Source organism: Dromiciops gliroides, chromosome 3 (assembly GCF_019393635.1).
Source record: "Dromiciops gliroides isolate mDroGli1 chromosome 3, mDroGli1.pri, whole genome shotgun sequence".
Taxonomy (NCBI): Eukaryota; Metazoa; Chordata; class Mammalia; order Microbiotheria; family Microbiotheriidae; genus Dromiciops; species Dromiciops gliroides.
Window position 1 is genome coordinate 536,070,568 of NC_057863.1, and position 13,375 is coordinate 536,083,942.

The 13,375-nt window shown below is 42.0% G+C and overlaps 1 protein-coding gene across 7 annotated transcripts in view; it reads left to right on the top strand.

Moving 5' to 3' along the window:
* Nucleotides 1–13,375, top strand: part of TTC12 (tetratricopeptide repeat domain 12) — a 56,689-nt gene that overhangs the window by 17,999 nt on the left and 25,315 nt on the right. For all 7 annotated transcript variants that reach the window (XM_043995191.1, XM_043995189.1, XM_043995193.1 and 4 more), the window contains 5 exons: nt 4,191–4,262; nt 7,169–7,229; nt 7,646–7,834; nt 9,195–9,264; nt 10,892–10,980. In XM_043995191.1, the coding sequence (XP_043851126.1) occupies nt 4,191–4,262; nt 7,169–7,229; nt 7,646–7,834; nt 9,195–9,264; nt 10,892–10,980 (481 nt within the window). The remainder of the gene's footprint in view (nt 1–4,190; nt 4,263–7,168; nt 7,230–7,645; nt 7,835–9,194; nt 9,265–10,891; nt 10,981–13,375) is intronic.

Below are 13,375 nucleotides of genomic sequence, written 5' to 3' on the forward strand. Positions count from 1 at the left end.
AGCCATTTGAAAACTTTTGGAGAATAGAAAAGGAAATTATAAAGAATATAATCAATCAACAAGTATTTATTAAGTGCTTACTAGGAGTACACACACACACACAGAATAAATGCTAGTGACTACAAGGTAGCTTAATAATACAAGGGAATTTGAGAGAGAAACTGAAAAGGCTTCATGTAAAAGGCGGTATTTAGCCACATCTTGATGGAACAGAGGAATTCTTTCAGGTGGAGGTGAAGAGGGAGTGCGTGCCAGGCTGAGGATAGCCAGTACAAGAACACAGAGGCAAGGCATAGAGGACCAGTACTGGGAACAGAATGGAAAAGTACAGTATGTCCGGATGTCAGTGTGTGAGGAAGAGTAATGAGCCTGGAAAGAAAGACTAGGGCCAAGTTCTGAAAGGTTTGGGGAGCCAAACAGAGGGATTTATATTAGATTCTAGAGGCAGTAGAAAGCCACTGAAGCTGAGTAGGGGAGTCACATGGCCAGATCCACACTTATGAAAAATCACATTGGCATCAGTGTGGAGGATGAACTAAAGGGGCAGGGGAGTGGGGGGAGTCTTGAGGCAAAGAAACCAATTAGGATATTGTTTCAATAATCTTAGGTGAGACGTGATGAAGGCTGAGGCTTAGGTGGTGGTTTTAATAGATGGAAGGGATCAGATGAAAGAGATTGCAGCTAGAAGCAGCAAGATCTGACAACTGATTGGCTATATGGGGAAAGACCTGAGCCATGTTTATGAACCTGGGGGATTAGAAGAATGGTGGTGACTTTGAAAGAGAGAGAAACTTGGAAGAGAAAACTTGGGTTTGGGGGAAAGATAATGAGTTCTATTTTGGACACGTTGAGATAACTCTTGGACATAGTTTGATGTATCCAACGGGCATTTGCTGATATGATATTTCAGGGGAGAGGCTCAATGGGAGTCATTGGTCTAGAGATGATAATTATGTCTGTGGGAGCTGATGAGGTCACTAAGAGAATGATTGATCATAGAGAGATAATAGTAGAGAGCCTAGGACTAGAAGGGAGAGGAGTAGTGACCCTAGGCTTACCGAAAACCCATGGTTAGAGGGTGTGATCTAGTAATGAACCAGGAGGCTGAGAAGGACTAGTTAGATGGGTAGGAGGCAAGCCTGGAAAGAGGAGTACCTAAGAGCTAAAAGAAGAGAGACTATCCAGGAGGAGAGGATGCTCAGCACCATCAGCACAGTAGAGAGGGGAAGAAGGACAAAGACTCTAGGGGGAAGGGAAAGAATATCAGGTTGGGTAACTGCGAGTTCATTGGTAAGTTTGGAACGAGATAAGGTCAGAAACCACACTGCAGGGGGCTAAGGAGTGAGTGAGGGGAAAAGTGGAACTCACAAGAGTGGTTAGCTTTTTATAGGAATTTGGCAGAGAAAGCTTGGAGAGACTTAGGACAATAGCTTGGAGGGATGGTCATATCTAGTTAAGGTTAAAGGATGAGGGTGACTCGGGTATATTTGGCGGTAAGGAAGGGACCAATAGGGAGGAGTAGATTAGAGAGAGGAGGGGGTGATCTAGAGTATGCCAGTCCTTGTATTGTCTTGCCCATAACAAACTTTTTCTTCATAGCAGTGATTATTAGCAGCTGAGTTTTTTTTGTTTGTTTTTTACTGGTCTTCTCAGTGCTCTTCCAGCTTCAAGAAGCTTATGCTGCACTGTTGTTGTTCAGTCATTTCAGTAGTTTTTGCCTCTTTATGACCCCATTTGGGGCTTTCTTGGCAAAGATACTGAAGTTGTTTGCCATTTCCTTCTCCAGCTCATTTTACAAGTAAACAAGGTTAAGTGACTTGAGGCAAACAAGGTTAAGTGACTTGTCCAGGGTCACACAACTAGTAAGTGTCTGAGGTCAAATTTGAACTCAGAAATAAGAGTCTTCCTGACTTCAGGCCCTAAACTCCATCCATTGCGCCACCTAGCTACTCCTTGCTGCACTGTAGAGGAATCAGTGATAACCCCTCTAGTGGCCAGGTCCCACTGAATGCCTTTGCTTATTTTTCGAGGATTAATTGGACTGTTTTCCAGCAATAGTTTGTCAAATATTTGGCAATTATTTTGTTTTCATTTCCATTCTCCTCTTCAGTCCTACTAATCTTGTTTCATTGTGAACTTGAATGCTCCTGAAAACACTTGACTTCCCCACACCAACAAGTGCTATAATATCTCTAACAATAATTGAGGTATATTCTTTAAGAGCAGCTTTTACATGTTCCCCTGGAGTAATTTCCATTCTTTAAAACCACAGAACTAAAAACATAACAACAGAGATAAGGAAGCACATCTATAGGGCATGAAATGCAGAACACAAACATCAGAGACCTAGTTAATGATGGCAAAACCAGGTAATCTGATTTCATCTAGTCAAAGTCAGCCATTCTCAATGAGCCTAGCACTCGTAAAAGCAGACACACATGACCATTGCTATCCCCAAATGAAAACCCTATCCAAATTCTCACTTGTCCCAAGTAATTTTACACACTTCCCTACATCTCAGCCAGATCTTCTAATAAAAAAAAATCACCCTGACCCCAGGTGAGTGGAAGTATAGGTATTTATAAGCAGTAATAGTCATGGCAGTGTAAAAATCTTCTATTCTGGAATTTCTGAAGCCCTCAGAATTTAATGTCAGCAAGCTAGTTTCCCCTTTTTATTTCTTATCACTGCTTTTTAACCAGTATAGCCTAGCTGAGGTTTAAAATGTTGTGCTCTACATGTTCCTGGACACTCACCAGAAGCTTTGAGCTTTCAGTAAAGGAGATATGACTTGTCATCAGCATCAGAAAAGAAGTCAATATGTCAGTGCCATAGAAAGTTGACATTGGGGGCATTCAAAGAAGAAGGTGCTTTGCCCTGCATGGCTGACCACTTTGCTATCCCTACTTTCAGCTCTATTCTAAGTGAAAGGCTTCTCATTTGCTTCTTCACATGCCCTGAAAGTGAAAAATGGTCTGTTGCTCATGATGGGGAGCTACCCAGGATTGCTGAGCTCCTTGCTGGCAACATCTGGAAGCAGAATAATATTGTGGAAAGAGTGCTGCATGTGGAGTCCAGGAAGTCCTGGGTTTGAAACCTACATGCTGTACATGTCAGGCATTGTACTGGGTGCTGAGGGTTCAGATTCAGAGGTGAGACAGAGGCAATCCTTCATCTACAGGAGCTTAACACTAGGGGGAGCCATTGTGTTCACAGATACATACCGGTGTTCTGAGTGTTTTGTAAGCCCAAGAGTGCTCTATAAATTTCAGTTATAAAAATAATTATAATGATATTTGTTAATTCTGTCATTTGTTCAGTAATCCCAGTCGTGTCCAACTCTCCTTGATTCCATGTTGGAGTTTTCTTCGCAAAGAGTAGAAAAATGGAGTAGAAAAAAAAAAGATACTGGAGTAGTTTGCCATTTCCTTCTCCTGCTCATTTTATAGCTGAGGACACTGAGGCAAATGGGTAAGTGACTTGCCCAGGGTCACACAGTGTCTGAGGCCAGATTGTAAATCCAGTCATCCTGACGCTAACACTGTGCTCCCTTGCTGCTCTTAATCTGGTCATAGGCACAGAGATAAGTGTTAATTGTCAGAGTTAGTGTAGCTATCCTGAGAACTGAAAAAATGACTTATCTTAGTTACACAATAGCCAGACAATTATCAGGAGCTAATTAATGGCTTAGGAGGCAGATAGATGGCTCAGTGATTGGAGCTCTGGGCCTGTGCTGGAGTTCAAATCTGGCCTTAGACACTTACTAGCTGTGTGACCCCGGGCAAGTCACTTAGTCTCTGTTTGTCTTAATCCACTGGAGAAGGAAATGACAAGCTGCTCCATTATCTTTGCCAAGAAAACCCCATGGCCAGTATTGGTGTTCTATGGTCCATGGGGTCACAAAGGGTCAAATATAACTGAATGACAATTAATGGCTTGAGAGCCCTCAAGTAGTATTGGATAAAGGGCCTCAAAACTACAAAGAGCTGAGTTCTAGTCACACTTGTGGCATATGCTGACTGCCTGACCCTGTGTGACACTTAACTTTTCAGTGCTTTAGGCTTTTCCAAGACTTAAATTGCATTTGGGAGTTCCCTTTATTAAAGCAATCACAGGTGTAGTCCTTATTCCTATCCTGTGTAATGGCTTAGAGGATCCTGAAGCGTGTTCAATCTTTCTTTTTCATATAGTGTGATGAAAACTCCACAAAAGCATATTTCCACATGGGAAAAGCTCACCTGGCCCTGAAGAACTACAGTATGGTAAGTTCTAGGAAATTGCATGTGGCACATTCAGTCCTTAAAGGAGAAAGCAGGTGAAATAGGCAGCATTCCACCTAAGTTACTTGGATGTTAGATAGCCTTTTAATACTGCCCTTTGTAAATTAGCCCCGTGCTTTTTGGAGAGGAAAAAAAAAGTTTGCTCCTTTCTTTTTTGAGCTCTTTCTTGAGTTCATCTCCTGTTACAGTACTGCTTGAGGATTTGGCTGTCTAAGGAAATGAACTCAGAGGATCCTCAAAGAGCAGGCCTCATAGGGTTCTGTCACTCACTGGTCATTTTCTGTTGCTACCACCCAAGGACTCGACTTTGTCCTCCAAAGACCTCAGAACCTTGATCTTTCTCCATTATTCCTCTCTAACACCCTTTCCCAATAATGTGTTCAGCACAACAGATACTCAGCCAGATGGTTAGACTTTAAAAGGCTTTATCAAGTGATATAGAGACTTTGGGACACAAACATCACACAGACAGGTAAAACTGCAGGTGCCTAGTCTCATGACTCAATTCCATTTGGGGGAAAAGGGAATAAGCACCTACTATGTGCCGAGTACTGTGCTAAGCAATTGACAATCATCTCATTTAATCCTCACAATCACTTTGCAAGGTAGGTGCTATTATCATTTCCATTTTACAGTTGAGGAAATTGAGGCAAGGAGAAGTTAAGTGACTTGCCCAGGGTCACACAGCTAGTAGGTGTCTGAGGCTGGATTTGAACCCAGGTCCTCCTGATTCCAGGCTCAGGGTTCTGTCTACTGCTCTACCTAGTTCTCTCAGTTTGCAAAGGTAAACAGATAGTTTGGTATGATAATTATCTTAGAATCACCCCCAGTTTTATTTCTCATCATTACCTGTTGTGTGGTGTGGTAGATAGAGAGCCAGCTTTGGAGCCAAAAAGACCAGGACTCAAGTCTTGTCCCGATACATCCTGACTATGTGAGCCTGGCCTCTCAGTGCTCTCAGTAACTTTGTGAGGCTCTAAGTTAGAGAGAAGGTAGCAACCTACATTGGTAGATGTTTTCTGACCCAGGGATTCTTTGCATCAGTGACATAATCGGAGGTCCAGTCTCTACTCTGACCAGGATCCTGCACAGGGCCATCTTCATTTTATCCTCGTCAGGGGTGTTGACAGAGTACTCCTGCAGTGGCCAGTCACAGGGCCTAAGGGACTCCCCCTAGCCCACCCTTCCCACACACCTTTGGGAGACTGGGGCAGCGTTCACACTGGGATCAAACAAAAGTATCAACCAGAGATCAAACCAGGTCAGGAGCCAGCAAATCTTAGGCACAATAAAGTCTAAAAGAAGCCACATACTAGACTGGGAGTGTCAAGGTGGGGTGGCATCCGCTGAAGTGGATGGGATAGGGGGCCAGGGATGAGGACAAGCAAGGACTGCTCTGGCAAAGTGTCTCCTTGCTGCTCTGCTCTTGCATCTCAGCTGGGTGCAGCACCATCTCCACCTTGTTCTGATGTGCCTGACCACGGCCTCCCTGTGTGCAGAGTCTTTTCTGGGCCCTGACATTTTGGTGATGCTGTTGGAACTAGTATACTGTGTCAAGTCTCTTAATCCCTAAGGAATTGGCACCCTTTCCCCCTCATTTATTCAGGCTTTACCCTCAGGCCTGGGTAGGATTTTACTGCAAACCAACCCTTGCAGGAGTTATTCCCCAGTCACTCCTCATGGCTGCCATCTCCCTAAAACTAGTGCTTTCCCCTGCCCTGCATCCTTGCTATCCCTGTAGCCACATTACCTGCAGTGACCACTACCCTCCCTGAAGCCCTTTCTTGATTACTCTGGGGACCTGCCAGGCCACCCTGATCATCCACCATCCTAGAAGCTGGTCTCCCAGGCTCTCTCAGCAGCAGCCTAGCGCAGTGTGAGGTGGCAGGCCATGGCAGGAGGACTGGCTTAGGCCTCAGAAGAGACCTGGGTCTGACTTAAATGAGCATTGAGACTCTGGGCAAGTCATTTCTCTTCTCTTGTCCTCATGTGAAGTGGGAATAATAGGATTGAAAAGAACTGCCCCATAGAGGAGTCGTAAAGGAAATCTTGTCATTCTTCCAGCTCTGGGTAAGTGGGAGTTCTTCACTCTTTCTTCCTGCTACTTTCCCATTCTTCAGTATTTTATATATCCGGGTGTCAAACAATACTTACTTGGCACAGACATCAGCATGGCTTATGCTCCTGTCTTAGACTTATATGTAACTCCAAGGCTCCATGTTATAGTGGAACGACAAGAGGCTTACAGCCGGAAGAACTGGATCCCAGTTATGACTCTCATTACTGGGTGTGTGGCCTTAGGCAACTGATCCGACCTCCCTGAGAGTCAGTTTCCTTATCTGTATATTGGGAATGATACACCTCCTATCTCATTGGGTTAGTATGGGAAAATCCCTGTGTAAGCAGTGCTGGATAAATGTGAACCGTTGTTATGATAATTATACAAGCCTTACCGAGCTGTGAACCCTGGCCCTGCCACTTAGGAATCACATACCCTTAGAAAAGTCACTTTCACTCTCCTAGCCCTGGCCACCTCATCTGTAAAACGAGGGGGCTAACCCACATGGCCCCTGAGGTCACTTTCATTACAGGCCTGTGTATCTCTGATCTTCACATGTGGGCCTGTAATTTATTTTGTCATTGTTTCTGCTTCAGCTAGACAAGGTATCTGCAGAACCACACAGATTGGGGAAGAACTTCCACAGAAGTCCAGACAAATATGCTGTTATATCAAATCCATGCTGAGTATATCCTTACTGCCTCCTAGGTAGCAGACGTGGGGGGCCTATAAGCAAATAATTAAGAAAAGCTGGGAGGCCTCAGTCTGGCCTTTCATGTCATCACCGTTATCCATCACTAACCTGCAAGTTCTTGTTTCTTGTTTCCAGTCCAGGCAGTGCTACCAGAAGATCTTAGAAATAAACCCCAAATTGCAAACACAAGTGAAGGGTGAGAATGTCCCTACTGGCCCTCTGCCCTTGAGTTTTTATTATTTCCCGCTGTTCTTGTTCTTATCTTTTGATGTAGCATCAACTCTGTGTGCCCATTTCACCCTCTTCACATATACAGCTCATCCAGTGTTCATTTCTCTCTTCTTCGTGGCTGAGTCATTTTCTTTTCTGCACTTTGCCTATCCTCTGTCAGAATCTGCTGTAGTCTACTAATGTCTTTAGCTTCTGGTTGTATACACCCCATCTCACTTCTCTTCTCCTGGACTAACCATTGTTCTCATTGGAAAAAAAATGTTTATTCTTTCTATTTCTGACTTTCCATCCGTGGGGGTAGGAGAAAGGGATGAGAAAACATCCACTGGGCGGGGGAGGGGAGGGGGCATGAAAAGATTTTGTGTTTTTGTTTTTTCCAAGACTCTCTTAATAAAGTAGACCAACGAGAAAAAGCAGAATTACAAGAGAAATTTGCCCGACAAGAGCTGGAGTCAGGAAAGGAATCAGCAGTGACCACCAAGAACTTGCTCCAGGCACTCTCTAAACCTGATCAGATCCCTTTGTTCTATACTGGGGGTATGCAGCTCCTCACAGAACTCATGAAAGATTGTAAGTTCAAGATATATATTCTTTTAGTCTTTTCTTTTGGCTGAGTTCTATCTTAGGAGTCATCTGCAAATGTTATATTAGCTGCCTTTTCTAGAGTTCTGTCTTGTTTTATTTTTATTATCTACAAAATTTTCCTTGGGGAAAAAAAAAGACATTTTCAGTGGTGTCTGACTCTGTGACCCAATTTAGGGTTTTCTTGGCAAAGATACTGGAATGGTTTGCCATTTCCTACTCCAGCTCATTTTATATATAAGGAAACTGAAGCAAACGGTTTAGTGACTTGCCCAGGGTCACACAGCTAGTAAGTGTCTGAGGCTAAATTTGAACTCAGATCTTCCTGACTCCAGGCCCAGCTGCTCTATCCAGTGAGCCATATAACTGCTCCACAATCTTACCTTACAGGTCAAGAAATTAAGTCTCAGAGAGATTAAGTGTTTTACCCAAGGTCATAGCTAATAAATGGTAGAGCCAGAATTTGAACTCAGACCTTACAACTCCAATTCCAGTGCTATTTCCACAAGGCTGCATTTTCTCTCATACAAAATATGAACACATACCAGGAGAATAGAGCTTTTAATGCAAGCTTGCCTTAGTCATTTGATGTGAATTCATTTATATTTTCAATGAATATAATTGCTGGAGAAAATGAGAAAAAGAAATATAAAACTCCTTACCCTCCAGGAGCTTAAAAATTTAATCAAGGAAACATATATAAAACATTTGCATAACAGAAAGCAGAGCACAAAGTGGCTAGGAGTTTGTAGAATCAAGTTTGAGGTTTCCCCAGTTGTTGCCTGAAATCACTTAGAAGCACACATGACTCTCCTTCTGCTAAGGTGTTATTATCAGGATGGTAAATGCTAGTGTGAAGGCTAAAACAGTTTTCACTTCCAAGCTACAAGAGTAACTTGTTCAACTAGATGGAGTGTTTGGCCTACTTTTATCCTACAGTGTTGAATATGTTCTAGCAGGCCCTCCTTGAAGTGTCCCCCAGGTTGAGGAAGATTTTGAGTTCTCTACACTCTTAGAACACCTGTTAAATAAATATTTTAAGAACAGACGGATTTGCCATTTTTCTTGATCACTTTTTCTTAAGTAATTTCAGGAAACCCTTTAAAAATTATTAAATGGTGAATTGTACAGACAACCTATAATACCCATCTCTAGCTTTCCATTAGCAAATAATGTTAATATGATTCCTGTACATTTTTCTTTTCTTTAACTAATGTAAAGGTATTTTTTAATTCCAAAAGTGTTATATTGGTGACCTTGATTCATATTCATTTTCATCTGGCTACATTTGAAGCAACATCAACCAGATGTTCAGAGAACTGACACAATTATCTTTGATTTGTTTTAGGCACAGAACAAACTTTATTTAGAACACATAATGGATTCAGTATCATCAATGACAACAAGGTCATAAAGCGGTAAGGGCACTCACTTGTGAGGACACCAGGGCTTGAAAATACATGTGCACAATTATTTTTCAAGGAAACAGTCACTTGTGAAATTCACAGAAAATAATAAAAAATTAGTCATACAGTAACTTTATGTGCAGATCAGATTGCTTTTAATTTGATATGTAGCAAAAAATGATAGGATCTTTATTGAGCAGTGAAATGAGTGTCTCTTGTACTTTGGTCTCTTAATAATTGCCTTCAAAAGAAAGAAGCTGAATAATTTTCTCCTAAAATGGAAAGAACCTGAGTTTTAGGAGCATTGTAACCTCTCTCTTGTAGAGAGTTAACTTTCAATATTTAAAGAAAATTAGATTTGTAGGTTTCTGATCTATATATCAATTATGCTTACCCTCAAATCACATTTTTGAAGTCAATGAGATGGTCATGTCAACATTGTCTAGATTGATCCCATTGTAATTTCTTCTGAAAAGATATCCAAAAGGAGTTAATGCCTTTAATTAATGAAACAACCTTCTTTTTCAGATGTATTTCATTTGAGAAATGGCGCCCTATACAACTTGATGCAAGATGGTTTAGTCTTTAGACTTGGCCAAATGCTATAGGCCAGAATCATAGTCATATATCTCAGAAGCACCAGAAGACCCCAACAGGACTTTCTGACAACCTAGATGTACTGATAGGTCCATGTGCAGCTTCCTCATCGCTTGGAAGAATAGTTTCTCCCCATCCCAGCTCAGATTCTTCCATAAATTTGACTTTCCAACTTGAAAAACACTAAATTAGGGGGCAACAGCTAGGTGGTGCTGTGGATAAAGCACCAGCCCTGGATTCAGGAGGACCTGAGTTCAAATTCGGCCTCAGATATTTGGCACTTACTAGCTGTGTGACCCTGGGCAAGTCACTTAACCCTCATTACCCTGCAAAAGAAAAGAAAAACACTAAGTTAGAGTTCTCAATTCAGTCGTTATTAAGGCTGGTGCCAGAGGTCCCTGGAATCCGTGGGTTTGTTTTTAATGCTTTCTTACAAGTTAGTGGCTTCAGTTAGAATTTAACATTTCCAAGTAGTGGTTTTTTTTTAAATAGTATCTTATTTTATTTTTTTCAATTACATGTAAAGATAGTTTTCAACATTCATTTTTGTAAGATTTTGAGTTCCAAATTTTTCTCCCCCCCTTCCCTCCCCCCTCCCAAAGCCAGTGAGCAATCTGATATAGGTTATGCAGTACAATCATGTTAAACATATTTCTACATTAGTTATATTGTGAGAGAAAAATCAGAAGAAAAGGAAAAAGCCACAAGAAAGAAGAAACAACAACAAAAGTGAACATAGTATACTTAAGTCCTGCATTCAGACTCCACAGTTCTTTTTCTGCGTGTGGAGAGCATTTTCCTTCATGAGTCTTTTGGCATTAACTTTAAGTAATGTTAACTTTTTGGTCTTCATTTTCCTCACTTTGCTTCTTAGAGTATTTTGGGGGGAAGTTACTGATTAATCCAAGCAGATCCTGGATGATGACTGGATCCTCAAATCATTGTACTTAGGAAGCCTGGAGGTGAAAGAACCAGGTGAAAAAGGGAAACGGTGCCTGTTTCCAGGTTTAATCTTTCAACTTCTCTTCTTTTCCTAATTCAGGTGCTTTGTCACAGAAGGAAAAGATGAAATTGAAGAGATTGTTTGTGTTACTGTTCTCAAACTCTGGCAAGCAGTGTGCAATGGGAATGGTAAGACTGAGTAATTACCCTTAATTGTTGCTAACATACCATGAATGTGGCAGGGACTGGATTGCTTCCTAGAGGGCGTCTAGACTGGACCATGCTCCAGAGGTCGGGGGTCAGGCTCAGACTCAGTTGCAGCTCTTAGCAGCAGTAAGGATTAACTGTAGCCTCACTGTTCATTTGGGGTCTCTAAAAAGGGCAGCCGTGGAGCTTGCTGGGTGGCAGAATGATGGGTACGATTGGATTTGGTGCCTCTTGACCTTGCTCACCCAGGAGATTCTGCTGCTCCCTTTATATTAGTGTCTTCCCATCATGCTTCAGGACCAGGAACCTTTTTCACTTTCCAAGATTGGTGTTCCTTTTTACTGACAACCACAGTACACCTTTCAGCTGCCTTAGACATATGGTCATCCCTCCAGGGTCTTCACATGCTGCTTAATGAATAAAGTGGAACAATTAAATTATTTGCTATACTTCTACATATTATAATTTGGGAGGTGGATTTCTTTGTGTCTCAATAATATGTCATTACCAAGTTAGTGGATTTAATAATGTAAATACAATAAATCTAAGTAGTGTTCCTATCTATTTCTCTATGTTTCCTTTTTTTTTTTTTGGTGAGGCAACTGGGGTCAAGTGACTTGCCCAGAGTCACACAGCTAGTATCAAGTGTCTGAGGCCAGATTTGAACTCAGGTACTCCTGAATCCAGGGCCAGTGCTTTATCCACTGCACCACCTAGCTGCCCCTGTTTCTTTTCTTTTTGCCTATTTTGGGATACTCTCAGGAAGTCACATTCTTGGTGAAAGCAGATCCAGCTCCTGAGTTAAGTTTAAGTAAGTGGCTTCAGGAGTAGGATTCAGTATCTTAGAATGCTAGAAAAAACAGGAAGCTCCTTTTCTAAAAAAGGATTAGGCCATTTTCATCATCATCACCATTAATATCAGCCAACATTTGTGGAACACCTGTTCTGTGCAAGTGATTATGCCTCCTGCAAGTTGTGTTTCTTATAATGACTGAGACTCACTGAGAGCCTCTAATATTGATCCTCTGGGGCTTGGCACAGTCACTGGATAACACTTTTTTTATTTTTATAGAGCTGAAAGGGAGCTTTGAAAAAAAAATTTCCTCTACATCCTTCCTGAGGTGATATTTGTAAAGCACTTAGCACAGGTCCTGGCACGTGGCAGGCACTTAATGAGGGCTTGTTCTCTTCCTTCATGGCCCGTCCCCCGTCACTTGGATCATTGGATGAATATTGAATATATAAAACATTTAATATCTTAAAAGGAATATAAACCAAGATGACTAGTATTCCAGGTTGTGATCATTGTAATTATCAGAGTTTTCCTCAATTGCCCTCAAATGTGCCTGTTTTGTAATGTCTGCCTATTGCTCTGATTTTGCCCTCTGGGGCCACACAGATTTTCTGATCCTTATTCCATGGGAGATCTTTCAAATAGCTATAATGTCCCCCCTAAGTTTTCTCTACTGGGCTTAATACCTCCAGCTCCAGTTCATGATCTTAAAGCCCTTCACCATCCTCGTCACCCTCCAGATGCCATCTACTTTTAAGAATTTACTTCCTGAAAGGTAGCACTAGACTTGAATGCAGTGCTCTAGACGGGATCTGACCAGAGTCGAAAACAGAGAGGCTCTCTATCCTGTCTTGTTCCTGAGCACTCAACCTTCTCCTTCCCATATTGCACTGTTGACTTCAATGGGATTTGTACTTCACTCTTTTTTTTTTTAATTTAGTGAGGCAATTGGGGTTAAGTGACTTGCCCAGGGTCACACAGCTAGTAAGTGTTAAGTGTCTGAGGCCGGATTTGAACTCAGGTCCTCCTGACTCCAGGGCCGGTGCTCTATCCACTGCGCCACATAGCTGCCCCTGTACTTCACTCTTACTGCCTTAATCTCAGGTGTTTTTCAAATGACTTGCTCTTTGGCAGGCCTTGTCCATCTGGTGCCTGCGCCACCACTGACTTAGAGAATTCTGGATTTTACATTTACTCCTATTAAATTTCATCTTGGTAAGTCTGGCCCCATCATATATGTAGCCTGTCAAGCTCTTTTTGATCCAACTCTTTTCATCCATTGCATTAGCTGTCCCTCCTAGCTGTGTGTCATCTGCAGATTTGCTCAGCATGGCCTCTATTCCTTATCCAAGTCATGGGTAAAAAGTGTCAAACAGCCCAGGATCAAGCACAGATCTCTGGAAGGTCACACTAGAGATGTCCTCTGGAGACAGCTCTGAACCATGAAGGACTAATGTGGGGGCCCAGCCATTCATCCTGTTCCAAATCTGCCTAATTTTCTTATTCCACACTGGCTCAGCATCTCCACATCCCTTATACAAAACTATCAAGACTTTTTTTCATATGCTTTGCTAAAATCTGGGG